Source organism: Cherax quadricarinatus, chromosome 23, assembly GCF_038502225.1.
Source record: "Cherax quadricarinatus isolate ZL_2023a chromosome 23, ASM3850222v1, whole genome shotgun sequence".
Lineage (NCBI taxonomy): Eukaryota > Metazoa > Arthropoda > Malacostraca > Decapoda > Parastacidae > Cherax > Cherax quadricarinatus.
The window spans coordinates 17,647,685-17,674,396 of record NC_091314.1 but is presented as its reverse complement, the minus strand read 5'-3'; the positions used below and the strand labels follow the sequence as shown (position 1 = coordinate 17,674,396).

General features: G+C 41.9%; 1 protein-coding gene across 9 annotated transcripts in view; it reads left to right on the top strand.

The window, feature by feature from the left end:
• gus (splA/ryanodine receptor domain and SOCS box containing gustavus) overlaps window positions 1-26,712 on the top strand; it is an 843,229-nt gene that overhangs the window by 801,511 nt on the left and 15,006 nt on the right. For all 9 annotated transcript variants that reach the window (XM_053772378.2, XM_053772374.1, XM_070087992.1 and 6 more), the window contains one exon: window positions 13,073-13,266. In XM_053772378.2, coding sequence (XP_053628353.1) covers window positions 13,073-13,266 — 194 coding nt within the window. The remainder of the gene's footprint in view (window positions 1-13,072; window positions 13,267-26,712) is intronic.

Sequence of the window (26,712 nt, the reverse complement as noted above, 5' to 3'; positions counted from 1 at the left end):
GTCCTACGAGGAGAGGTTAAGGGAAATCGACCTGACGACACTGGAGGATAGAGATAGGGGGGACATGATAACGACATACAAAATACTGTGAGGAATTGACAAGGTGGACAAAGACAGGATGTAAACCACCTGGTGGTTCACACACTCACCCATTGACCATAAACGCAGAAATACTAATCTTTATCTTAAAATAATGAACCCTAACTAGTCATAAGCTTACCTATGATACTCTAATATAGACACTATGTATTGTGCCAAAACAAAAGCATTCACATTGCTAAACTTACAAACTATAATGTAGTCACTTAGCCTTAATACCATAATCTGTAATAATTTAAAGTTTAGAATTAATCTAAGTCTGCCCGAAATGCCTAGCCATGCTAGGTGTCCTAGTGGCCCCCTCTGTAATTAGTATTTTAAAACATGTAAACCACACAATATCCAAAATATGTAAACCCCGCATTGTAACCCTTATAGAGAATAAACTTTGATTGATTGATTGATGGGACACAGCAGCAAGGGGACACAGTTGTAAGTTGAAGACACAGATGAATCACAGGGATGTTTGGAAGTTATTTCTTCAGTCACAGAGTAGTCAGGAAGTGGAATAGTTTGGGAAGCGATGTAGTGAAGGCAGGACCTATACGCAGCTTTAAGCAGAGGTATGATAAAGCTCACGGTTCAGGGAGAGTGATCCAGTAGCGACCAGTGAAGAGGCGGGGCCAGGAGCTAGGACTCGACCCCTGCAACCTCAACTAGGTGAGTACAACACACACACACACCACACACGCACACCACACGCACGCCACACGCACACCACACGCACACCACACCACACGCACACCACACGCACACCACACTACACGCACACCACACTACACGCACACCACACCACACGTACACCACACGCACACCACACGCACACCACACCACACGCACACCACACCACACGCACACCACACCACACGCACACCACACCACACGCACACCACACCACACGCGCACACACCACACGCGCACACACCACACGCGCACACACCACACACGCACACACCACACACACACACCACACACAAACACAAACACACAACACACAACACACACACACACACACACACACACACACACACACACACACACACACACACACACACACACAACACACAACACACACACACACACCTACCCACACACACACACACACACAGGCAGGACTTCAAAGAGACCTGGACAGACTGGACACCTGGTCCAGCAAATGGCTTCTCGAATTTAATCCTGCCAAATGCAAAGTCATGAAGATGGGGGAGGGGCACAGAAGACCACAGACAGAGTATAGGCTAGGTGGCCAAAGACTGCAAACCTCACTCAAGGAGAAAGATCTTGGGGTGAGTATAACACCGAGCATGTCTCCGGAAGCACACATCAATCAGATAACTGCTGCAGCATATGGGCGCCTGGCAAACCTGAGAACAGCATTCCGATACCTTAGTAAGGAATCATACAAGACACTGTACACCGTGTATGTCAGGCCCATACTGGAGTATGCAGCACCTGTTTGGAACCCGCACTTGATAAAGCACGTCAAGAAACTAGAGAAAGTACAAAGGTTTGCGACAAGGTTAGTTCCAGAGCTAAGGGGAATGTCCTATGAGGAAAGATTAAGGGAAATCGGCCTGACCACACTGGAGGACAGGAGGGTCAGGGGAGACATGATAACGACATATAAAATACTGCGTGGAATAGACAAGGTGGACAAAGACAGGATGTTCCAGGGAGGGGACACAGAAACAAGAGGCCACAATTGGAAGTTGAAGACACAAATGAGTCAGAGAGATAGTAGGAAGTATTTCTTCAGTCATAGAGTTGTAAGGCAGTGGAATAGCCTAGAAAATGACGTAGTGGAGGCAGGAACCATACACAGTTTTAAGACGAGGTTTGATAAAGCTCATGGAGCGGGGGGGAGAGAAGGCCTAGTAGCAACCGGTGAAGAGGCGGGGCCAGGAGCTAGGACTCGACCCCTGCAACCACAAATAGGTGAGTACACCTACCCCCACACACACACACACACACACACACACACACACACACACACACACACACACACACACACACACACACACACCTACCCACACACCCACCTACCCACACACCCACCTACCCACACACACACACACACACACACACACACACACGCACACACACACACACACACACACACACACACACACACACACACACACACACACACACACACACACACACACACACACACACACACACACACACACACACACACACACACCACACAAACACACACACACACCACACAAACACACACACACAAACACACACACACGGGTACACACACGCTGGAAATTTTTTGGAGAATAGGGGGGTTTGTAAAAAAAAGAACCCGGCCAGTGAGAGTGACCTTCAAGGCAGAAGCGACTCGGACCAGGATCCTGCAGGAGAAAGCACGATTAAGGGACATGACGGCATACAGGAAGGTGTATCTCGACCGCCACAGAACACAAGAAGAAAGGCAGAAACTGAGAGAGATGGTATAAAGGCGAAAGGAGGAAAGAGAGGGGATGGAGAAGACAGACAGGAGATCCCAGACCCAGGAAGAAGATCAAATACAGCCTCCCTCACAACTTCCTATAGAAGCCTCCCAACCAGGTCAACCCCAGTGCAACCAAACACTCTAAATCAAAACACCCATGCCACATCCAATGCCCCCACCCACTACATTACAAACTTCACCCCCACAGCAACAACCCATAGTTCCTTACCAGGTCTCCCACTTCCCCAATCCCAATATACCTCCCAGACCACAGTCTTAGAAAAGAAGTTGAAGGTGTGGTATACAAATGCAGATGGAATAACAAACAAGTATGAGGAGTGGCACAAAAGAATCAAAGAGACATCCCCAGACATAATAGCACTCACAGAAACAAAACTCACCAGAATAATAACAGATTCAATCTTTCCATCCGGATATCAAATCCTCAGGAAAGACAGAGGGAGGAGAGGGGGAGGAGGAGTTGCACTGCTCATTAAAAACCAGTGGGGTTTTGAGAAAATGGAAGGAATGGACGGCACGGGCGAAAGGGACTACTTAGTAGGCACAATCCAGTCTGAGGGACATAAGGTGATAATTGCAGTAATGTACAACCCACCACAGAACTGCAGGAGGCCAAGAGAAGAATACGATGAGAGCAACAGAGCAATGATCGACACACTAGCCGAGGTGGCCAGGAGAGCACACATGGGGGGAGCAAAGTTACTAGTTATGGGTGATTTCAATCACAAGGAGATTGACTGGGAAAACCTGGAGCCCCATGGGGGTCCCGAAACATGGAGATCCAAGATGATGGATGTGGTACTGGAAAACCTCATGCATCAACATGTTAGAGACACTACCAGAGAGAGAGGAGAGGATGAACCAGCAAGGTTGGACCTTGTATTCACCATGAGTAGTTCGGACATCGAGGGTATCATGTATGAAAAGCCCCTGGGAGCTAGTGATCATGTGGTTCTGTGCTTCGACTACATAGTTGAGCTCCAAGTGGAGAGAGTAGCAGGAATAGGCTTGGAAAAACCAAACTACAAAAGGGGGAACTACTCAGGCTTGAGGAACTTCTTTCAAGACATTCAGTGGGAGAGGGAACTGACAGGAAAACCAGTACAAGAAATGATGGACTATGTAGCAACAATATGCAAGGAGGCAGAGGAGAGGTTTGTTCCCAAGGGAAACAGAAATAATGGGAAGAACATAACGAGTCCTTGGTTCACCCAAAGGTGTAGGGAGGCAAAAACTAGGTGTACTAGAGAATGGAAAAGGTACAGAAGACAGAGAACTCAGGAAAATAAACAAATCAGCCGAAGAGCCAGAAACGAATATGCACAGATAAGAAGGGAGGGTCAGAGACAATATGAAAATGACATAGCATCAAAAGTAAAGACTGACCCAAAGCTGTTGTACAGCCATATCAGGACCAGGTAATCAGACTGAGGAAGGGTGATGGGGGAATTCACAAGAAACGACCGAGAGGTTTGTCAGGAGCTCAACACAAGATTTAAAGAGGTATTTAAAGTGGAAACCAGTAGGACTCCAGGAAATCAGAACAGGGGGGCACACCAGCAAGTGCTGGATGAGGTACATATAACCAAGGAGGAGGTGAAGAAGCTGCTATGCGAACTTGACACCTCAAAAGCGGTGGGACCAGACAACATCTCTCCATGGGTCCTTAAAGAGGGAGCAGAGATATTGTGTGAGCCATTAACAAAGATCTTCAACACATCATTTGAAACTGGGCAACTCCCTGAGGTATGGAAAATGGCAAATGTAGTCCCAATTTTTAAAAAGGGAGACAGACATGAGGCACTAAACTACAGACCTGTATCACTAACGTGTATAGTATGCAAGGTCATGGAGAAGATCATCAGGAGGAGAGTGGTGGAGCACCTGGAAAGAAACAAGTGTATAATTGACAACCAGCACGGTTTCAGGGAAGGAAAATCCTGTGTCACAAACCTACTAGAGTTTTATGACAAGGTGACAGAAGTAAGACAAGAGAGAGAGGGGTGGATCGACTGCATATTTTTGGACTGCAAGAAGGCCTTCGACACAGTTCCTCACAAGAGGTTACTGCAAAAGCTAGAGGACCAGGCACACATAACAGGAAAGGCACTGCAATGGATCAGAGAATATCTGACAGGGAGGCAACAACGAGTCATGGTATGCGACGAGGTGTCAGAGTGGGCGCCTGTGACAAGCGGGGTTCCACAGGGGTCAGTTCTAGGACCTGTGCTGTTCTTGGTATATATGAACGACATAACGGAAGGGATAGACTCAGAAGTGTCCTTGTTTGCAGATGATGTGAAGTTAATGAGAAGAATCAAATCGGACGAGGATCAGGCAGGACTACAAAGAGACCTGGACAGGCTACAAGCCTGGTCCAGCAACTGGCTCCTTGAATTTAACCCTGCCAAATGCAAAGTCATGAAGATTGGGGAAGGGCAAAGAAGACCGCAGACACAATATAGTTTAGATGGCCAAAGACTGCAAACCTCACTCAAGGAAAAAGATCTGGGGGTGAGATAACACCAGGCACATCTCCTGAAGCGCACATCAACCAAATAACTGCTGCAGCATATGGGCGCCTGGCAAACCTCAGAACAGCATTCCGACATCTTAATAAGGAATCGTTCAGGACCCTGTACACCGTGTACGTTAGGCCCATATTGGAGTATGCGGCACCAGTTTGGAACCCACACCTAGCCATGCATGTAAAGAAACTAGAGAAAGTGCAAAGGTTTGCAACAAGACTAGTCCCAGAGCTAAGAGGTATATCCTATGAGGAGAGGTTAAGGGAAATCAACCTGACGACACTGGAGGACAGGAGAGAGAGGGGGGACATGATAACGACTTACAAAATACTGAGAGGAATTGACAAGGTGGACAAAGACAGGATGTTCCAGAGACTGGACACAGTAACAAGGGGACACTGTTGGAAGTTGAAGACACAGATGAATCAAAGGGATGTTAGGAAGTATTTCTTCAGCCACAGAGTAGTCAGGAAGTGGAATAGTTTGGGAAGCGATGTAGTGGAGTCAGGATCCATACATAGCTTTAAGCAGAGGTACGATAAAGCTCATGGTTCAGGGAGAGTGACCTAGTAGCGACCAGTGAAGAGGCGGGGCCAGGAGCTTGGACTCGACCCCTGCAACCTCAACTAGGTAAGTACAACTAGGTGAGTACACACACACACCAACACACACACACACACACACACACACACACACACACACACACACACACACACACACACACACACACACACACACACACACACACACACACACACACATATATACGCATGCACATACAACAGGCCTAGTGTCTAATCGACATGTCCCTAGGACCAAATGGTAACTAACACACACAAACACACACACACACACACACACACACACACACACACACACGTATATACAACAGGCCTAGTGTCTCATTGACATGTGCCTAGGACAAAATGGTAACTAACACACACACACTATATATATATATATATATATATATATATATATATATATATATATATATATATATATATATATATATATATATATATATATATATATATATATAGTACCACCTCTATAGCTGGAATGGGGACCCTCAACCTCAGAGAAGACAATAAACGTACCTCAGGGAAAACTCAAGGTTCTCCCCGGAGCTGTTTAAATATTTTCTTCTCCTACCACCCCCTATATTTTATATTCTATGTGAACATTTATTAATAAATAGAATACATTTACAGAAAAAACAAACATGAATACAATGGTACAATGTATTAAAGATCATGAATTTCCTTCAGCTCCTCCGAAGCCGGACGCGAGCCAAGTATGCAGCAAGCATTTCCCCTTTGGATAGCCATGCTGGAACATGAAAAGTGGCTGCCCTTGGGTCCCTGGTGGTGTCGAAGAGTCTGGAGCCCAATTCTTTAAGGAAACGTGTGGCATTTTTTCCCCATGATCCCAAGGTCTCTGATCCCACTGGGACAAATTGATACTGTTGGCTTATGTCCCTGTACTTGCTGATCTTGTGCTCCTCCCTGTTGCCCAACACTGTGATGGATATAGGTGTCAGCCAGTGTGGACACACAGGTATAGTCCCATGCTAAGAGCTTGCCATTCTTCCAAGGATAGATGGTGATCCCATCGGGGTGGTTTGCTGGGTTGTGGGTATTGTTGGCTGCTAGTGATTGGGGCTCCCTCTCGGCTGGGCATCCAGCTATAGCAAGGGTTCTCTTAATGATGTCGTTGACCTCATTGTGTCTTGCATGCCAGCCCTTGGTTTTGGAACAGTTAAGACCATGTAGACCGTATTGGTCTGCTTGCACTTCACCGCAAATACACACATATTTTGTGTGAATTGGGGCAGTAAAGCGCAGAGCCACTGCAATATGGAGGGTTTTAAGGTCGAGTTGCGTTCCCATTGCCAATATGGGAACTGTTTGGAGGAAGTCCCTGGAGTGATGTGCGCTCACAGCCTGGAGACGGGCAGTCTCCCTATCTGATGTTGCAGCCCTGAGCATGTTGGCAAGTACCTTTTCAGCGGTTGGGCCATCCCAGCTTGACCGTGAGCCAGTGCTGCACTAGGGTTTGGTGCTGGAGCAGCAAGTGTCTCCCATTCAGTGATGGCACTGGCATAGCAAGGGTCCTGTATTCCTGCTGAGTCACCGAGGTTATCAGGAAGAATTTGTCTTATCAACTCGTTTGATGCTATGGAAGAGGATAGGAAAGCTGGTAGAGCAGTCTGGGAGGATCTGCGTACTCCTAGTCCCCCAAGCCTGACCGGAAGTGAGGCTTGTAACCACTGTCCATCTTCAAGGGAAAGATTGAATACACTCTCTAGCATGGTCTTAAGGAGAGAGTCATATACCTTGAGTTTTGGACTGCTGAAGGCTGGGGAGCATCTCAGAAAGTAGGTAAGTTTTGGGATTGACAGGCACCTGGTGAGTATGTAGAAGGCATCGTGTGTGTCAATGTCTTTCATCCTACTTTCCATCGTCCGGAGGTCTGAGACTTTTTTTCTAGGATCAGATCGATGGCATTGGACCCAAGAGGAGCACCAAGGAGAGTGCTATTGGCTGGATCAATGGCTCGTGCTCCTGGTAAAACGGCACTAATATTCTGAATCATCTGTCGATTGGTAGAAACTATTTCATGTTTGGTGGGGTTCATAGGAAGGCCCAGGCTTTCTCCCATGTCTTTAATTTTACTGATGTCCTTTAGGAGAGATTCTGTTGTGCCAGCTAGGGTACCATCATCCAGGAACCAGATATTGAGTTCGCTGGAGAGTGCTTCTGTGACTTCCTTAATGTATCTTCCGGACAACCTCAGTGACTCAGCAGGAATACAGGACACTAGTTATGCCAGTGCCATCACTGAATGGGAGAGACTTGCTGCTCCAGCACCAAAACCTAGTGCAGCACTGGCCTACAAGCAGTCAAGTTGGGATGGCCCCATCACTGAAAAGGTGCTTGCCAACATGCTAAGGGCTGTAACATCAGACAGGGAGACTGCCTGTCTCCAAGCTGTGAGTGCACATTACTCTGGGGTCTACCTCCAAACCGTTCCCATTTCGGCAAAGGGAATACGCTATGACCCTAAAACCCTCTGTATTGCAGTGGCTTTCCGCCTTGCTGCCCTAATTCACATGGAATATACGTTTATTTGCGCCGATGTGCGAGTCGACCAATATGGTCTACACGGTCTTAACTGTTCCAAAACCAAGGGCTGGCATGCAAGGCACAATGAAGTCCAGCTACAGCTGGATGCCCAGCCAAGAGAGTCCCAATCACAAGGAGCCAATAGTACCCACAACCCAGGCAGCCTTCCCAATGGGATCATCTGTCCTTGGAAGAATGGCAAGCTCTTAGCTTGAGACTATACCTGTGTGTCCACACTGGCTGACACCTACATCCATCACAGTGTCAGGTGACAGGGAGGAGCTGCTGATCCCAGGGAGGAGTACAAGATTGGCAAGTACAGGGACATAAGGCAACAGTATCAATTTGTCCCATTGGGATCTGAGACCTTGGTATCACAGGGAAAAAATGTCACACATTTCCTTAAAGAACTGGGATCCAGACTCATTGACACCACCAGGGACCCAAGGGCAGCCACTTTCATGTTCCAGCGCCTCAGCGTGGCCATCCAGAGGGGAAATGCATGTTGCATAATGGGCTCGCTTCCAACTTTGGAGGAGCTGGAGATTCACAATCTTTGACATATTGTACCAGTGTATTTATGTTTGTGTGTCCTGTCAGTGTATTCTGTCTGTTATTGAAGTTCACATAGAATATAGAATATAGGGGGTGGTAGGAGAAGAAAATATTCAAACAGCTCTGTTTGAGTTTTCCCTGAGGTACGTTTATTCTCTTCTCTGAGGATGAGGGTCCCCAGTCCAGTTTTAGAGGTGGTACCTACACACACACACACACACACACACACACACACACACACACACACACACACACACACACACACACACACACACACACACACACACACACACACACACAAAAAAAAAAAAAAAAACAGCTGACATTACCCTCAGGTCCTTTACACATTCTTTCTCTTCTATCTGGTAATCCTCATGCATTTTGTTACACTGTCCTATTTGAATTCTTCATTCTTTCCACACCTAAGCAGTTGGAGCTTGTTTCCATTGAATGCCACATTATTCTTCACTGCCCACTGGAATGCTTTGCTTATATCGTCCTTCAGTTTTTATGAAGTGACTTTCTTGTTTATTTTTAATATCGTTCTCGAAGGAAGATACAAAACTGTGGCAAGCGTTTTTATCCATATCCACTATAAAGATAAACAGTAAAGGCACCTAGGCATAAGTGATGGGGAAACCTGGCCAAAGTCATTCATCTGTCCCAAAGCTAGGTGGCAGAACTGTGCCATGCATTTAGGGATACAATATACAGGCCCAAAGTGGTACCTGGAGTGTGTTCCAAGGGTCATCACCCCCCATGGCACAATCCCAGACCTGGTGGATCAGGGTCTGATCAACCAGGCTGTCATTGCTGGCCTCATGGAATCCAGTGTACAAGCCACAGCTCAGCTAATCAGGAACCAACTTTAGAAACTAATCCAGTCACCTCTTGAAGGCAGCAAGTGGTCTCTTGGTAATTTCCCTTATTTTTTGTGGAGGCTGTTGAATAAATAGTCTTGGGCTCTTTACACTTACAGTGTACTCATGGCATCCCTGCTTTTAATTGGGGTATTTGACATCTGCTGAAGTTCTTGCTTTTGTAGGGAGTAATTTGTGTGTGCAGGTTTGGGACCAATGCTACTAGAATTTTCCAGTTGCAAATTACAAAGTACTATCTTTCCTGCCTTTGTTCCAAGGAGTACAAGACTTCAAATGTTTCCAGTAATTTAGGTTCTTGACTGAATTTTTATGTGCCATGGAGATTCTGTACATTCCCTAGATATGGAGTTTTGCTTGCCTTATGGGATGCTGTTAGTGTATAGCAGTATCATTCCAATTTAGAGAATAAGTGTCTTTAAGAGGTAAATACAGAATGCTGCAGAATGAAAGTTTTACAACCATGCCCCTTTTACTCGTATTTTTGTATGTACGTGAAACTACGTTTAAAGGGTTTATTGCCATTGTAAGACTGGATGTAATTTTCTAACGTACTAATGTTTCATGTCAATTTTTATACTTGACATCTATCCCTCACACCCTTAAGAATTGGAGGGAGAGTATGAAGGAGGCTTTTAACTAGAGGGACATATTTGAATTTGTTGATTGTTTTGCTTGAAAATTAGTTGTTTTTAGGATTTAATGTGCTGTTGGAGTGTGAGCAGTGAAACATTTATGAAGAGGATTCAAGGAAACTGGTTAGCTGGACATGCAAAGTACTCAAGAGGGATTGATAAAGTAGATATGAACAAAATGAAATGTATAATACTGTATTGGGTTTATGGGTTTTTTTTTTTTTACTCATCAGGAGTTTCATTAAAACAGGCAAAAAAAAAAAAAAAACCATCATTGATTCAATAGCTCTCTTGTCAAAAGTGCACAGATTATACGATGTCCAACCCCCTGGAGGTTAGACATACAGTGACTGCATTCTGAAGGTGGGTGGGAATGTGGCAATTAAGAGGATCATTTGAAGTTGAAAAATCTGTGCACTTTTGGCAAGATAGTTATTGAATCAATGATGGGGAATTTTTTTAGTCGTGTTATTTATTTAATGGGCTAACTGGGGAAGTGGGTGGCCAGTAATGACAGTTGTAGTGGATAGAGCAAAGATTATTTTAGCATAATTGTAACAATGAACAGTTCTGCAACTAAAGGACTTTGTCCATTATTTCCAAATCTATCAACCCAGCAGATTTTGTTGTCAATTTTACCCATTTTGAGTCCAGTTTTAGTCAATAACATTGCCCCATTTGACCATTCAGTCAATTGAACCCAAGACATTGTTCATTCATCTATTACAATAACCCTGTAAAGTGCACAGAAGTCAGTAATTTGGCCAATTTTACACAAAATTAAAAAAATATAAATTTGATAGTAGTACAAAATAAACACTGTAGATATTTCTGACACAAAAAAAAAAAACTTCCTTTGTTCAGTAATCATGCTGCCAGGCCTCTCCTATATTACACTTGCCTTCCATTTTAAATTCATACTCACCCAAAAATAAAATAATTACTCTATTTTCCTATTAAAATATAACCTATTAAAATACGTATAACCTCTGTCATTCATGCTGACTGGTTTGAATCTTGGAGTGCAATATATGCTTGAATTTGCACTTTATAATTGCCTGATGCAAGCTGCAGTGATCCTTTTCTGCCTTGAATTCCAGTGCATTTTTCTTTTGCTGTCATTTTACAATAAAGACTTGCTTCATCAGCATTAAACACTTTCTATGGCCTATATCTACCCTTAAAAATAATTTCCTGTTATTCAACAATGTAGTCAGGAGTAGCACATTCACCAGAAAATGTAATATGCAGCTGACTGCACAAATTGAACTTAGGGAACTAGCTTGTCCTAAACAAGCATTCTTGTTCAATCCTTCCTTGGTTGGCAATGCTCTTGCCTCGCACACACTGTGTCCATGGTTCCATCCTTGACACAGGTGGAAATGTTGAGCATGTTTCCTTACACCTGCTGTCCCTGTTCACCTAGCAGTAATAGTAGTCAACTGGTGTGGTTGCATCCTAGGGACAAGATTGAAGGACCCCAATGGAAATAAGACAGACAATCCTTGATGATGCACATACTTTCTTTGGTTACCCTGGGTGGCTAATCCTCCAAATTAAAAATCCAAACAAATCTTATATCTTATCACACACAGTTTTGTAGAACCCTAAGGCTTTTTCCTTATTAAGATGAAATTAATTTTTGCATCTTCCTTAGTTTTTCTCATTCCACTAGCTAGGTAACTTTTTCTTAGCTGTTGTGGCTTATTTATTATTCTTATCAGATCACACCCTGGGTTACTCCTTGCAGAAGCTTATATCTCTGCCTCATTCTTCCTAATTATGTGAATCAATACCTCATTCTAGCCATAATCTCATTCTGTCTCCAAGACATGATATCTTGATTTTCATCAAAACACCAAAATTACTGTCCAAAGACGGGGTAGAATGATGAAAAGATAAAATCTATTCACTAACATAGGCAGATAATGGTATTGGAATCATACAAACAGGGCACTGATGTGTACATTATCTAGGCCATCACAAAATATGAAAGTTAAGACACATGTGCAACTTCTGGATATCTTTATTGTAGACGTTTTTCCATCCAGTGGCTTTATCAATACAGATTCTAGGACATAACTAGAAGAGGAAATGGTATGGTGATACCAACAAGATGTGGAAAAAGACACTTATGTACAGTTCAGGACATTTATTAAAGGAAACGTTTCCTTTAATAAATGTCCTGAACTGTACATAAGTGTCTTTTTCCACATAACTAGAAGACATTAGAACTATATACGTACAAAAGATGAGGTAAGCAGTCCCTCGGCCTTGGAGTTGGTTTGAAGATCATCGTGGTTGTATAGATTCTGAAGCACAGGCAAGGAGGCTGGCGCTTATATACGTGTCAGTGGATAGGGACGGGTAGCAGACAAGGACATAGTCACTGGTAGGCGGGATTCCCCAGTGGAAATAGGTCATACCCAAAGTTATGAGCTATTTGTAGTAGTAGTTGTAGTAGCCGTGAAGAAGGTCATGTAGATGTCCTCTGAACCAAGATTCCATGATATTGGTTCAGAGAACATCTACATTTTCACCTACATGTACTCCGCCATTTTGCAACTGTGTTAAAATGAAAGTGTTAACTGGTCGCATGTTAATTGATGGTTATCTGCTTTCTTGTAATTTTATTGGCTCACATGACAAAGACAGGGTGCTAAATAATTTCAGTATTAGACATCTTTGTAAATTAGTTGTGCAACTCTTACTGGTAACCAAACATTCATAGGGTTCATATATGTTTTTAATTTTTTTTTTTCAGGTGGTATGAAGTCTGTGGGTCGGGGTGAGGGTGGGTCACTACAGCCTCGCCTCACCCGAGAGCTGGCGATGTCTCCAGACTACACCCGCCCCAAGAGGCTAGACCTGCTATTGGATATGCCACCAGTACCCCGAGAAGCTTCCCTTAAACATGCTTGGAATGCAGATGACCGGTCGCTAAATATCTTTGTTAAGGTATATATTGTCAATCATATTTGTTGTGATAGTTTTAACCTGTTTTTAGTGTTGAACTATACTGTTTTAAATGTGGTGAATAACAAAAAGGCACAATACCGTGACTGGAACAATACACAAATAACTCGCACATAGGAGAGAGGAGCTGACGACTACGTTTCGGTCTGACTTGGACCATGCCCATCCACTTCAACAGTTCATTCTCTCTACTAAGTCTCAGGTTGAAGATGCTTTCTTTACTCTCCATCAGCATCAACGTGCTCTCTTTGCTTCTCTTCCACAAGATCTCGGTAACCTTCTCACTACCATTGCTCTTGATGCTGCTCACCTGAACTCACAAATTCATTCTTCTAAACTACAGAATAAACTTCAACGTCTAATCTCAAATAGCCCTTGGTCTAAATTCTCCCTTACTGACTGTGTTTCTAATTTGTCTTTGGTCACACTCTCTCAGCATGAGCTTGAACTGCTTGGGTTTTTTTTTTTTTTTTTTACACATGGTTTGACAAGGTTAAGGATCCCTAGCTTTATTGACAGGCTATTTACAGGTTAAGGATTCCTAACTTTATTGGCAAGCTAAGAGCTGTTACCTACATCAGCTCATTTGAAAGCATTTTTATTGTTATGAGACATACAAGTAGGGAACAGGATGAAATTGGAGCCATCTGTGGGCCAGCATTTTCATTTGATCAACTGACTTTATCTCGTTGACATCATTATGCTGTACGAATGTGTTCCATACTCGAGTCATCCTGAGTATATATGATCTCAGATGGAGTGATGTTCTGGAGAAGGGTACAGCCAGAGTGAAGTTGCTGCTTTCTGTCCGTCTTGTGGCATAAAAGCTTGTTTCACGCTGTCCTCGAAGTGGATCCAAGTGTGGTACTTTGACAATATTGGCCTTGTACATAACAGTAAGGTCACACACATACCTCCTATGTTGAAGGCTCTGCTGAAATGACAGATCTATCCAGGATGGGTCCAGGCGAGAGATGGGACGTCTTGCTCTGTTCTCTACTCTGTCAAGCAGTCGCAGATGAGAGTCGCAGATGCGAGTTAGAGGTGCTGCTAGCTGGTCTGCACATCTTCTCAGCAATCTTGGGCTCAACTTGTCTGGGCCCACAGCCTTTTCTTGGTCAAGCGATTTAAGAAGGAAATGCACCTTCCTTTGCCACTTCACCTACCCATTATGCTGGTATTGACCTGATTAGCTCTTTTGATTCTTTTTGTCAGTCTCGCTCTTGTAATCTTCCTGACTTGTCCACTATTCATGGCACTCTCCTTCCTGCTCTTGATAGTCTGTTTTCTAAGAATCACCACCTTCCGTGCCGCTATCAACTTGCTCTTTCTTCTCCTAACCCTTTGACTGCCGCAAGCCCCTTTCTGAAACTGTCATTCTATGTCAAAAATTTTTTGAAAATTTTTTGGAAAAAAAAAAAATTCTTATGAAATGATAGAGAATCTTCTCCCAATGGTAATGACACCAAAAGTACGAAATTTGGTCGAAAACTCACGGAATTACACTCCCGCAAAGTTAGCGGTCTCGGCGACATACACACATCGGTGATTTCGCCGACTTGGAGCCTTATTTTTGGCCAATTCCATTGTTCCAGTTGACCAAACTCATAGCTATTTCTTTAGAACTCCATTTTTTCTATCAACTGAATACAAGAAACTGCCCATTTACTGATTGGAACTACCCAATAAAGTGGTCAGAAATTGGCAATTTGGCCAATTTAACGCAAATTAAAAAAGATGCCAATTTCAAAATAGGGTCCAGAATAAACAATGTAGACATTCTTGGCACTAAAATAACATATCCTCTGTTCATTAGTCATGTCTCTAGGCCCCTCTTATATTACTATTGCTTTCTGTTTTGATTTTTTATTCATACAAAAAATAGAAGAGTTACTGTTATGCAGACTACTGCATTATTGTAAAAATGGTATAAATAATATCAGTGCACTAGTGAAAGAAAATTAGACTTCCCAGTTGACGTGTATTGGAAGTATGGTGTGATTTGCGTACTCTTGAACATTGGTAAAAATCGAACATTTCCGCTAATTTGAGCTCAATTTCAAGGTCGTTTTCATTGTGAAACTAATCAAAATCATCTCTCTTTCTGTAATATGTTTTCCATTCTATCACATGAGACCATGAAAACTAGAATACAGCCATAAATACTATACGAAAATACACCTCAAAGTCGGCATTTTAATCCAAAAAACGGTCGGATTTTTTTTCTCATGCACTGTGTGCTGCAGGATTTTTTTTTTATATGGTGCACACAGACCCATTTTCTCACATGTGGGCCTAGCAGCTTACTCCTGCTTGATTTGAAGCCACTAGAATTATCGAGTATCTATACGTCCGAAACACTGGCTCGTAAGGCGTATATATATATGACCAGAACAGTCAAAGGGTTAAACTTTAAACTCCCCAAACGTAGATCTACATTCATGTGAGTAGCGCTCTGAATGTAGATCTATCTATTTTTTTTTTTTTTTACATTTGAAAACATGTAAAATAAAACGTAGATCTACATTCGGAGCACTACGCACTTGAACGTAGATCAATGTTTGGACAGTTTAAGGGTTAAATCTAACACTAACACTGTCATACTTTCTTCTGACAAAGGTAATTCGGTAGTTATCCTTGATTGCGAGGATTACCTCCGTAAAGCTGTTGTCTTGCTCTCTGACTGATGCACCTACACTCCTCTCATTTCCAACCCTCTTGATCACATCAAGAGAAGTTTCTACAAGAAACTAAGGACTCTCTGACCTCTGTCCTCCTGACTTTGACCTTGTTCAACATTTTCGTGTCATTTGTCTCTTCTGCCCCATTTCTATGGCCTTCCCAAAACTCATAAACCTGATATTCTTCTATGTCCCATCATATCCTCTAGAGGTTATGTCTCTTATTCTCTTGCTTCTTGGCTGGCCAAAACCTTCACTCCCTTTCTTGATACTTTTTCTCCTGCCCACCTTCGTCATTCTCAAGACTTCATTGAGCGTGTTCGCTCTCTCCTGACCTGTAAGATGCTCAGTCTTGACGTCGATTCCCTCTTCACTAATGTCCCTTTTGATAATGTCCTCAATGAAGGGCTACTTCATCTCCCTATACCTACTGATGTCTTTCTTGAGCTTATCCTCCTTTGTGTGGACTCTAATCCCTTTTCCTTCCAAGGCAGATATTATTCTCAAACTTTCGGTGTCGCTATGGGCTCTGCTCTATCTCCTGTTCTTGCCAATCTTTACATGGAATACTTCAAGACTGTTCTTCCTACTCTTGCTGTGCTGGAATACTTCAAGACTGTTCTTCTTCCTACTATTGACTCCTACTATTCACTCTGGTTCCGCTATGTAGATGACATCTTTGCTCTTTCGCCTCATGGCTTTAGTCTCTTTCAACCATTTCTTGATACCCTTAATAATCTTACCCCTTCCATTAAGTTTAAAGCTAAATGGAAATCTAATTCCTTGCTGTCTTTCCTTGATGTTCATGTCCGCCATTCAGATACAGGTTTGGCTTTTCCGTGTACCGCAACCCTATGCACAGTGGCATGTACATTCACTACTTTTCTTATCATGCTTCTTCTGTTAAGAAAAAATGTTCTTATCTCCCTCTTTCTCCATGCTCTCTGCATTTGTGACCCTCAGTTCACTGAATCAGAACTGCACTCTTCGTAATTCATTTTCCCGTCTTGGCTACCCTTCCCATTTCATAGACTCTGCCTTCTCATGTGCTAAACGGACTTTCTTCTCTCCCAAACTCTCTACTCCTGGGAACTCTCCTGTCCTCTGCCTTCCCTATATTTCCAGTCTTTCTAATCTCAGCAGCTCTCTCCGTTCCTTAGACATCAAACATACTTTTTGCTAGACTAACACTCTTCGCACCAATCTAGTTCATACCTCTCCTCTCTCTATAGATTCTCCTGGTGTCTACTCTATTTCTTGTTCATCTTGTCCTCCTCAACACTTTGGAGAAACTGGCCATTCTCTTTCTGACAGACTCAGGGAGCACAAAAGTAGTGTTAGGCTTGCTGACACCAAAAATGCTCTTTTCTGTCATGTCAGGGATCACAGTCATCCTATTGACTGGTCTTCTGCTAAAACTGTCTACCCCACGTCTAACTTTCACAGTCGCCATCTGGTTGAATCCTCCCTTATACACAACTTTCCTTGTATGAATCTTAGTCCTGGCTTTGTCTCTGTAGATGCCTTTCTTTCCCATTACATTGTAAAATGCTCCAAACTTCAGAACACCTGTGACTTACCCTGATTCTTGCTTCCCCTTCTCCCTCTTTCCCTTTCCTTTTTCTCCTTTGGGCTTTCTTTCTTCAACCTTGGGTATTTGGTCCATTACTATTATTGTTTATTATTATTTTATTTGTATATTTTTCCTCCTCTGTGTTCTTGTTCCTACCCTTTGTGGGCCCCTAGCTCCCTTGCTAGGGGCCCATTACTATACTTCTCAGCTTCCTCTACTACCTCTCTTGTCCCATCCCTGTCTTCTGGCCTATATATACTCTCTCCCTCCTCTCCTTCCTGTTAGTGTGACTGTAAATGGTCCAAGTTAGACCGAAGCATTGTCGTAAGCTCCTCTCTCCTATGTTTGGGTTATTTGTATATTAAATGTGGTATACAGATACTCCTTGCTTTACAATGGCTTGACTTTACAATGGTGCTATCACACCACTGTAAAGTCAAAATATCACCATCGTACAGTACTGTACGTGTATTGATAAGATGAACTTGTATTCATTTATTTTTCAGTACAGTGGACCCTCAACCAACGATATTAATCCGTTCCATAGAGCTCATCGTTAGACGAAATTATCGTTAGTTGAATTAATTTTCCCCTAAGAAATAATGGAAATCAAATTAACCCTTAAACTGTCCAAATGTAGATCTACGTCCATGTGCGGGGAGCTCCGAACGTAGATCTACATTTTTTTACATGCTTTCAAATGGGGAAAATCAGGGTCGGAGCGCTGCGCAAGTGAACGTAGATCTACATTTGGACAGTTTAAGGGTTAATCCGTTCAAGACACCCAAAACTATGAAAAAAAATATATTTTTACCACATGAAATGCACATTTTCCTACACACAAACAGAAGGATAGATGCACAATACATGTATACATATGTATATTGTGTAATGAAGAATAAATGACACTTACCTTTATTGAGGATGTGGTGACGAGTGATGGGATGGGATGGGAGGAGGGGAGATGATGGACTTTATTATTTTTTGGAAGGGGAATCCCCTTCCATGATATCTGTTTTTCATTTATCCACACCAATAACAGTCTCTCAACATCTTTGACTACTTGCAGTCTGTGTTTCGAAAACATACTTGCAGCTTTTGCAACAACAACTTCCTTGATTGCCTTTCTGTTGGCCAAGATAGTAGCGATGGTTGATTGGGGTTTGTTATACAACCTGGCCAGCTCAGAGACACTCACTCCAGTTTCATACTTTGGGATGATCTTCATTTCATTTGTAATTCTCACCCTTTTTACCACAGGATTGGCACTAGAAGCTTTCTTGGGGCCCATGGTGGCTTATTTTGCAATTACAAGCACTAAAAACACTGGAATAATACAAAATGTACCGAATGTATGCGTGGATGCGACCGCACTGGCTTGTAAACACTGGCACACTAACTGAAGGCAGGGCAGCTAAGGCGCGCTTAGGCCAGATGTGACACATGGACACGTTCGAGACGAATCATGTTGGTCAAGTTTTTCAATGTTGGTCGGGCCAAAATTTTTTACGCTGAAACGCGTCATTAGTCGAATTTATTGTTAGATGATGCTTTCGTTGGTCGGGGGTCCACTGTACTGGTATTTACAGTAGCTAGTTACAGTAATTATTTGTTTATTTACTTATTCAGTAACAGTAGTTATTTGTTTATTTATTTTATCATATAAAGTGGGTAAAAATGTTATGGAGGGAGTAGTAGGTAAATTTGGGGTGCCAGGGGTAAATGTAAATGGGGAGCCTTTAATTGAGCTATGTGTAGAAAGAAATTTGGTAATAAGTAATACATATTTTATGAAAAAGAGGATAAATAAATATACAACGTATGATGTAGCACGTAATGAAAGTAGTTTGTTAGATTATGTATTGGTGGATAAAAGGTTGATGGGTAGGCTCCAGGATGTACATGTTTATAGAGGGGCAACTGATATATCGGATCATTATTTAGTTGTAGCTACAGTTAGAGTAAGAGGTAGATGGGAAAAGAGGAAGGTGGCAACAACAAGTAAGAGGGAGGTGAAAGTGTATAAACTAAGGGAGGAGGAAGTTCGGGTGAGATATAAGCAACTATTGGCAGAAAGGTGGGCTAGTGCAAAGATGAGTAGTGGGGGGGTTGAAGAGGGTTGAAATAGTTTTAAAAATGCAGTATTAGAATGTGGGGCAGAAGTTTGTGGTTATAGGAGGGTGGGGGCAGGAGGAAAGAGGAGTGATTGGTAGAATGATGAAGTAAAGGGTGTGATAAAAGAGAAAAAGGTAGCTTACGAGAGGTTTTTACAAAGCAGAAGTGTTATAAGAAGAGCAGAGTATATGGAGAGTAAAAGAAAGGTGAAGAGAGTGGTGAGAGAGTGCAAAAGGAGAGCAGATGAAAGAGTGGGAGAGGCACTGTCAAGAAATTTTAATGAAAATAAGAAAAAATTTTTGAGTTAAACAAGTTAAGAAAGCCTAAGGAAAGTATGGATTTGTCAGTTAAAAACAGAGTAGGGGGGTTAGTAGATGGGGAGAGGGAGGTATTAGGTAGATGGCGAGAATATTTTGAGGAACTTTTAAATGTTGAGGAAGAAAGGGAGGCGGTAATTTCATGCACTGGCCAGGGAGGTATACCATCTTTTAGGAGTGAAGAAGAGCAGAATGTAAGTGTGGTGGAGGTACGTGAGGCATTACGTAGAATGAAAGGGGGTAAAGCAGCTGGAACTGATGGGATCATGACAGAAATGTTAAAAGCAGGGGGGGATATAGTGTTGGAGTGGTTGGTACTTTTGTTTAATAAATGTATGAAAGAGGGGAAGGTACCTAGGGATTGGCAGAGAGCATGTATAGTCCCTTTATATAAAGGGAAGGGGGACAAAAGAGATTGTAAAAATTATAGAGGAATAAGTTTACTGAGTATACCAGGAAAAGTATACGGTAGGGTTATAATTGAAAGAATTAGAGGTAAGACAGAATGTAGGATTGCAGATGAGCAAGGAGGCTTCAGAGTGGGTAGGGGATGTGTAGATCAAGTGTTTACATTGAAGCATATATGTGAACAGTATTTAGATAAAGGTAGGGAAGTTTTTATTGCATTTATGGATTTAGAAAAGGCATATGATAGAGTGGATAGAGGAGCAATGTGGCAGATGTTGCAAGTATATGGAATAGGTGGTAAGTTACTAAATGCTGTAAAGAGCTTTTATGAGGATAGTGAGGCTCAGGTTAGGGTGTGTAGAAGAGAGGGAGAATACTTCCCGGTAAAAGTAGGTCTTAGAGAGGGATGTGTAATGTCACCATGGTTGTTTAATATATTTATAGATGGGGTTGTAAAAGAAGTAAATGCTAGGGTGTTCGGGAGAGGGGTGGGATTAAATTATGGGGAATCAAATTCAGAATGGGAATTGACACAGTTACTTTTTGCTGATGATACTGTGCTTATGGGAGATTCTAAAGAAAAATTGCAAAGGTTAGTGGATGAGTTTGAGAATGTGTGTAAAGGTAGAAAGTTGAAAGTGAACATAGAAAAGAGTAAGGTGATGAGGGTATCAAATGATTTAGATAAAGAAAAATTGGATATCAAATTGGGGAGGAGGGGTATGGAAGAAGTGAATGTTTTCAGATACTTGGGAGTTGACGTGTCAGCGGATGGATTTATGAAGGATGAGGTTAATCATAGAATTGATGAGGGAAAAAAGGTGAGTGGTGCATTGAGGTATATGTGGAGTCAAAAAACGTTATCTATGGAGGCAAAGAAGGGAATGTATGAAAGTATAGTAGTACCAACACTCTTATATGGATGTGAAGCTTGGGTGGTAAATGCAGCAGCGAGGAGACGGTTGGAGGCAGTGGAGATGTCCTGTCTAAGGGCAATGTGTGGTGTAAATATTATGCAGAAAATTCGGAGTGTGGAAATTAGGAGAAGGTGTGGAGTTAATAAAAGCATTAGTCAGAGGGCAGAAGAGGGGTTGTTGATGTGGTTTGGTCATTTAGAGAGAATGGATCAAAGTAGAATGACATGGAAAGCATATAAATCTATAGGGGAAGGAAAGAGGGGTAGGGGTCGTCCTCGAAAGGGTTGGAAAGAGGGGGTAAAGGAGGTTTTGTGGGCGAGGGGCTTGGACTTCCAGCAAGCGTGCATGAGCGTGTTAGATAGCAGTGAATGGAGACGAATGATACTTGGGACCTGACGATCTGTTGGAGTGTGAGCAGGGTAATATTTAGTGAAGGGATTCAGGGAAACCGGTTATTTTCATATAGTCGGACTTGAGTCCTGGAAATGGGAAGTACATTGCCTGCACTTTAAAGGAGGGGTTTGGGATATTGGCAGTTTGGAGGGATATGTTGTGTATCTTTATACGTATATGCTTCTAAACTGTTGTATTCTGAGCACCTCTGCAAAAGCAGTGATAATGTGTGAGTGTGGTGAAAGTGTTGAATGATGATGAAAGTATTTTCTTTTTGGGGATTTTCTTTCTTTTTTGGGTCACCCTGCCTCGGTGGGAGACGGCCGACTTGTTGAAAAAAAAAAAAAACATGTATTCATATTTGACTTTCAGTATTTTGAACTTAAAAAGGGTTCGTTGGAACATAATCCCTAAATAAGTCAAGGGGCACCTGTATATTGAAATCAGAGTGGTTCATTGTATGATTTTTTTTTTTTTTTGCTAGTGCTTTGTGCTGCTACTGTATTCTGATCTGGTGTATTTTTTAAATACAGTGGACCCTCAAGTTTCGTGATAAATCCGTTCAAGAGAGTCTGCCGAATGGCAAAATTCACGAATAGCGAAATCATTTTCCTCATAAGAAATCATGAAAATTCAATTAATCCGTTTCATACATACAAAAGGATTAACAAAAAATATTTTTTTTAAAGATTAATTATAGATTACATGCAGAAAACAATGACAGATAAATTCAAAGCTCTAATAAAATTGATATATGAACATTTAACATCAAATTCACCTTTTTGAAGACTTGTTGGTGTATGGCAGACAGGTAGGAGGGGAGAGGGAGGAGAGTTTATTATGCTTCAATATGGCGCTAATATCATCTCTACAGCTTATTTATCTATCACAATTCATCTAATATGATATTATAAAGAATATTAACATAGAAACATGATATATACTCAAGAATGAATAAAATATGTCATTCCATATGTCACAAGTGGTGGTGATGTTGTTGGGTTTATATAAGGGCCACTGACAGCAAAAGCCGTACATATTAGTGGTGGTGGAGGCTGCAGCAGAAGCCACCACCACTATTCACACAGACAATGTACATAATTTATAAATAAGAAATATTTGCACTTGATAAGTAAGAAATATTTACACCTGGAGGAGATGTTGGTTTGATTAGTTTGTTGGAGGAGATGCTGGCAGAGGTTTAGGGTGGTGGAAGATAGCAGGGCAGCATAGGTTCATTGGCCCTATACACCTCTAACAACATTGGAGAGTTACTTTCATGTCGTTTTTCTATCGCTTAATCACTTAACTTACTTGCTACACTGTTAATACAGTGGACCCCCGCATAACGATCACCTCCGAATGCGACCAATTATGTAAGTGTATTTATGTAAGTGTGTTTGTACGTGTATGTTTGGGGGTCTGAAATGGACTAATCTACTTCACAATATTCCTTATGGGAACAAATTCGGTCAGTACTGGCACCTGAACATACTTCTGGAGTGAAAAAATATCGTTAACCGGGGGTCCACTGTACTACACTTTATAACTGGCTGGCGCTATAGCCTTTATCAATACCTGCTGCTTTAGTATTGTACATATCGTAGAATCACTGAGGAAGGCACATTCTCCCCTCTCTCTTGCTCCTCCACTTTGGTACTTTGCTGAGTTTTTTCTTGAATTCTATCACGTTTCTTTCCTTCTTTACCAAAGAGCTGGCACTAGGAGCCTTCTTTGGGCCCATGGTGGCTTATTTAGCAGTTCCAAGCACAAAAAACAATGGATTATTATGAAATGTATCATATGAACTCATGGGGTGATGGTCACTTGCCCACAAATCATGCCACACTGACTCTATGGAAGTTGCTTGGGAGCCTTTGTGTATGCCCGGCCGGGAGCAGCCACATGGACGCATCCCATATGACGGGCGAATCACGAGGCAGGTCACGAACCGCGAGCTTTATTTTGATGAAAGAAGTTGCCGAAAGTCGAAATTCACGAAGGGCGAGGCTCGCGAAACTCCTGGGTCCACTGTGCAGTGATCCCTTGTGCTATGATGGGCTGGAGTTAAGATGATTTTAAGTTGTGATTTGCCCTTGTATAGGTATTTAGTTTTGATTTGCAATCGAAAATTCGAGATATGATATGCATTAGTGATTTATTTACGCCATCTTTTGTGTTACCAAGCTGTCGTGGCCCCTAAATTGTACAGTAAGCAGACAGTTTCTCCGAATATCAAACAAGAACTTGTGGAAAAAACCTGATGTAGGAGTTTGAATTAGTGCATGAGTATGACTTTCCACAGTTAACCCTTATCCCTTTCAGGGTCCACAGGCCCTCTCAGAGACTTGTTCTCAGGGTCCCCCAAATTTCAAAAAAAAAAAAAAAAAAAAAAAAAAAAAAATTCTTATGAAAAGATAGAGAATCCTTTCCCGATCATAATGACACCAAAAGTATGAAATTTGATGGAAAACTTACGGAATTATGCTCTCGCGAAGTTAGCGGTCTCAACGATGTTTACGCATCGGCAATTTTGCCCACTTTGAGCCCTACTTTCGGCCAATTCCAATGTGCTGGTCGACAAGAATCGTAAATATTTCACTAGACCTCCATTTTTTCTATCGAATGAGTACAAGAAACCACCAATTTACCGATTTCAACTATTCAATACAGTGGTCAGAATTTAGCAATTTTGCCAATTTCACACAAATTTCAAAAGATGCCAATTTCCAAAAAGGGTCCAGAATAAACAAGAAAGACATTCCTGGCACTAAAATAACATTTCCTCTGCTCATTAGTCATGTCCCCAGGCCCCTCTTACATTTCTTTTGCTTTCCACTTGGAATTTTTATTCTCACAAAAAATAGAAGATTTACTGTTATGCAGACTACTGCATTAGTATAGAAATGGTATAAATAATATCGGCGCACTTGTGAAAGAATATTAGACTCACCAGTTCACGTGTATTGGACACTTAGCATGATTTGTTTATTTTAAACTTTGGTAAAAATTTAACATTTCTGCTACTTTGAGCTCAATTTCAGGGTACTTTTCATTGTAAAACCAGTCAAAATCATCTCAATTTCTGTAATATGTCTTCCATTCTATAAAATGAGACCAGGAAAACTAGAATACAGTGGACCCTCGACTAACGCTATTAATCCGTTCCTGAGAGCTCATTGTTAGTCAAAATAATCGTTAGTCAAGTTAATTTTCCCCCATAAGAAATAATAGAAATCAAATTAATCCGTGCAAGACACCCAAAAGTATTGAAAAAAAAAATTTTAACACATGAAATATTAATTTTAATACACACAAACTGAAGAAGACATGCACAGTTACATGACACTTACCTTTATTGAAGATCTGGTGATGATTGATGGGATGGGAAGAGGGGAGTGTGTTGATGGTCATAGTGTTTAGAAGGGGAATCCCCTTCCATTAGGACTTGAGGTGGCAAGTCCTTTTTCGGGGTTACTTCCCTTCTTTTAATGCCACTAGGACCAGCTTGAGAGTCACTGGACCTCTGTCGCACAACATATCTGCCCATAGAGGCCTGTACCTCCCGTTCCTTTATGACATTCCTAACGTGTTTCACAACATTGTCAGTGTCACCATTAAACACTTGTTCAGGTTTCAGTCCTTCACTGTCTATGTACTCCTTGAATTCCTGCACATATTTTTCAGCTGCTTTTTGGTCCAAACTGGCAGCCTCACCATGCCTTATCACACTATGTATGCCACTACGATTCTTAAATCTCTCAAACCAACCTTTGCTGGCCTTAAATTCACTCACATCACCACTAGTTGCTGGCATTTTTCTAATTAAATCGTCATGCAACTTCCTAGCCTTTTCACATATGATCGCTTGAGAGATGCTATCTCCTGCTATCTGTTTTTTGTTTATCCATACCAATAACAGTCTCTCAACATCTTCTATCACTTGCGATCTCAGTTTCGAAAACATAGTTGCACCTTTGGCAAGAACAGCTTCCTTGATTGCCGCTTTCTTGGCCACAATAGTAGCGATTGTTGATTGGGGTTTTGTGTACAGCCTGTCCAGCTCGGAGACATGCACTCCACTTTCATACTTAGCAATGATCTCTTTCTTCATATCCATAGTAATTCTCACCCTTTTTGCTGTAGGGTTGGCACTAGAAGCTTTCTTGGGGCCCATGGTGACTTATTTTGCAGGTGCAATCACTAAAAAGGCTGTGATAATATGAAATGTTCCGATTGTATGCTTGGAAGCGACCGCGGTGGCTGGCTGGCTTATAAACACTGGCCAGAAGTGGACGCGTCTCAGACGGAAGGAATAGTGTTGGTCGAGTTTTTTAGCGCTAATCGAGGCAAAATTTTTGCGATAAAGTGTATCACTAGTCAGATTTATCGTTAATCGATGCCATCGCTGATCGAGGGTCCACTGTACAACAATAAATACCATGCAAAAATACAGTGTAAAGCTGCTGTTTTAATCCAAAAACACAGTCAAAGTTTTTTTTTTTCTCGTTACACACTGTGTGCTGCAGGATTTTTTTTATACTGCGCACACTGGCCACACAGACCCATTCTTTCATATGTAGGACTACCATCTTTCTCTCACAAGATTTGAAGGCGCTAGAATTTATGAGTACTACAACGTCATGAACCCTGGTGCGTAAGCCGTACTAGTATGGCCGAAACCCTGAAAGGGTTAAACTGTCCAAGCAGATCTATGTTCACATGCGTAGTGCTCCAAAAGTAGATCTACGTTTTTTTACGTATTTTCAAATATAACAAAAAAAAAGTAGATCAGTTTTTTACATGTTTTCAAATGTAAAAAAAAAAAATTATTTTTTTTACATACAGTGGACCCCCGCATAACGATATTAATCCGTTCCTGAGGGCTCATTGTTATGCGAAATTATCGTTACGCGAATGAATTTTCCCCATAAGAAATAATGGAAATCAAATTAATCCGTGCAAGACACCCCAAAGTATGAAAAAAAAAATTTTTACCACATGAAATATTAATTTTAATACAC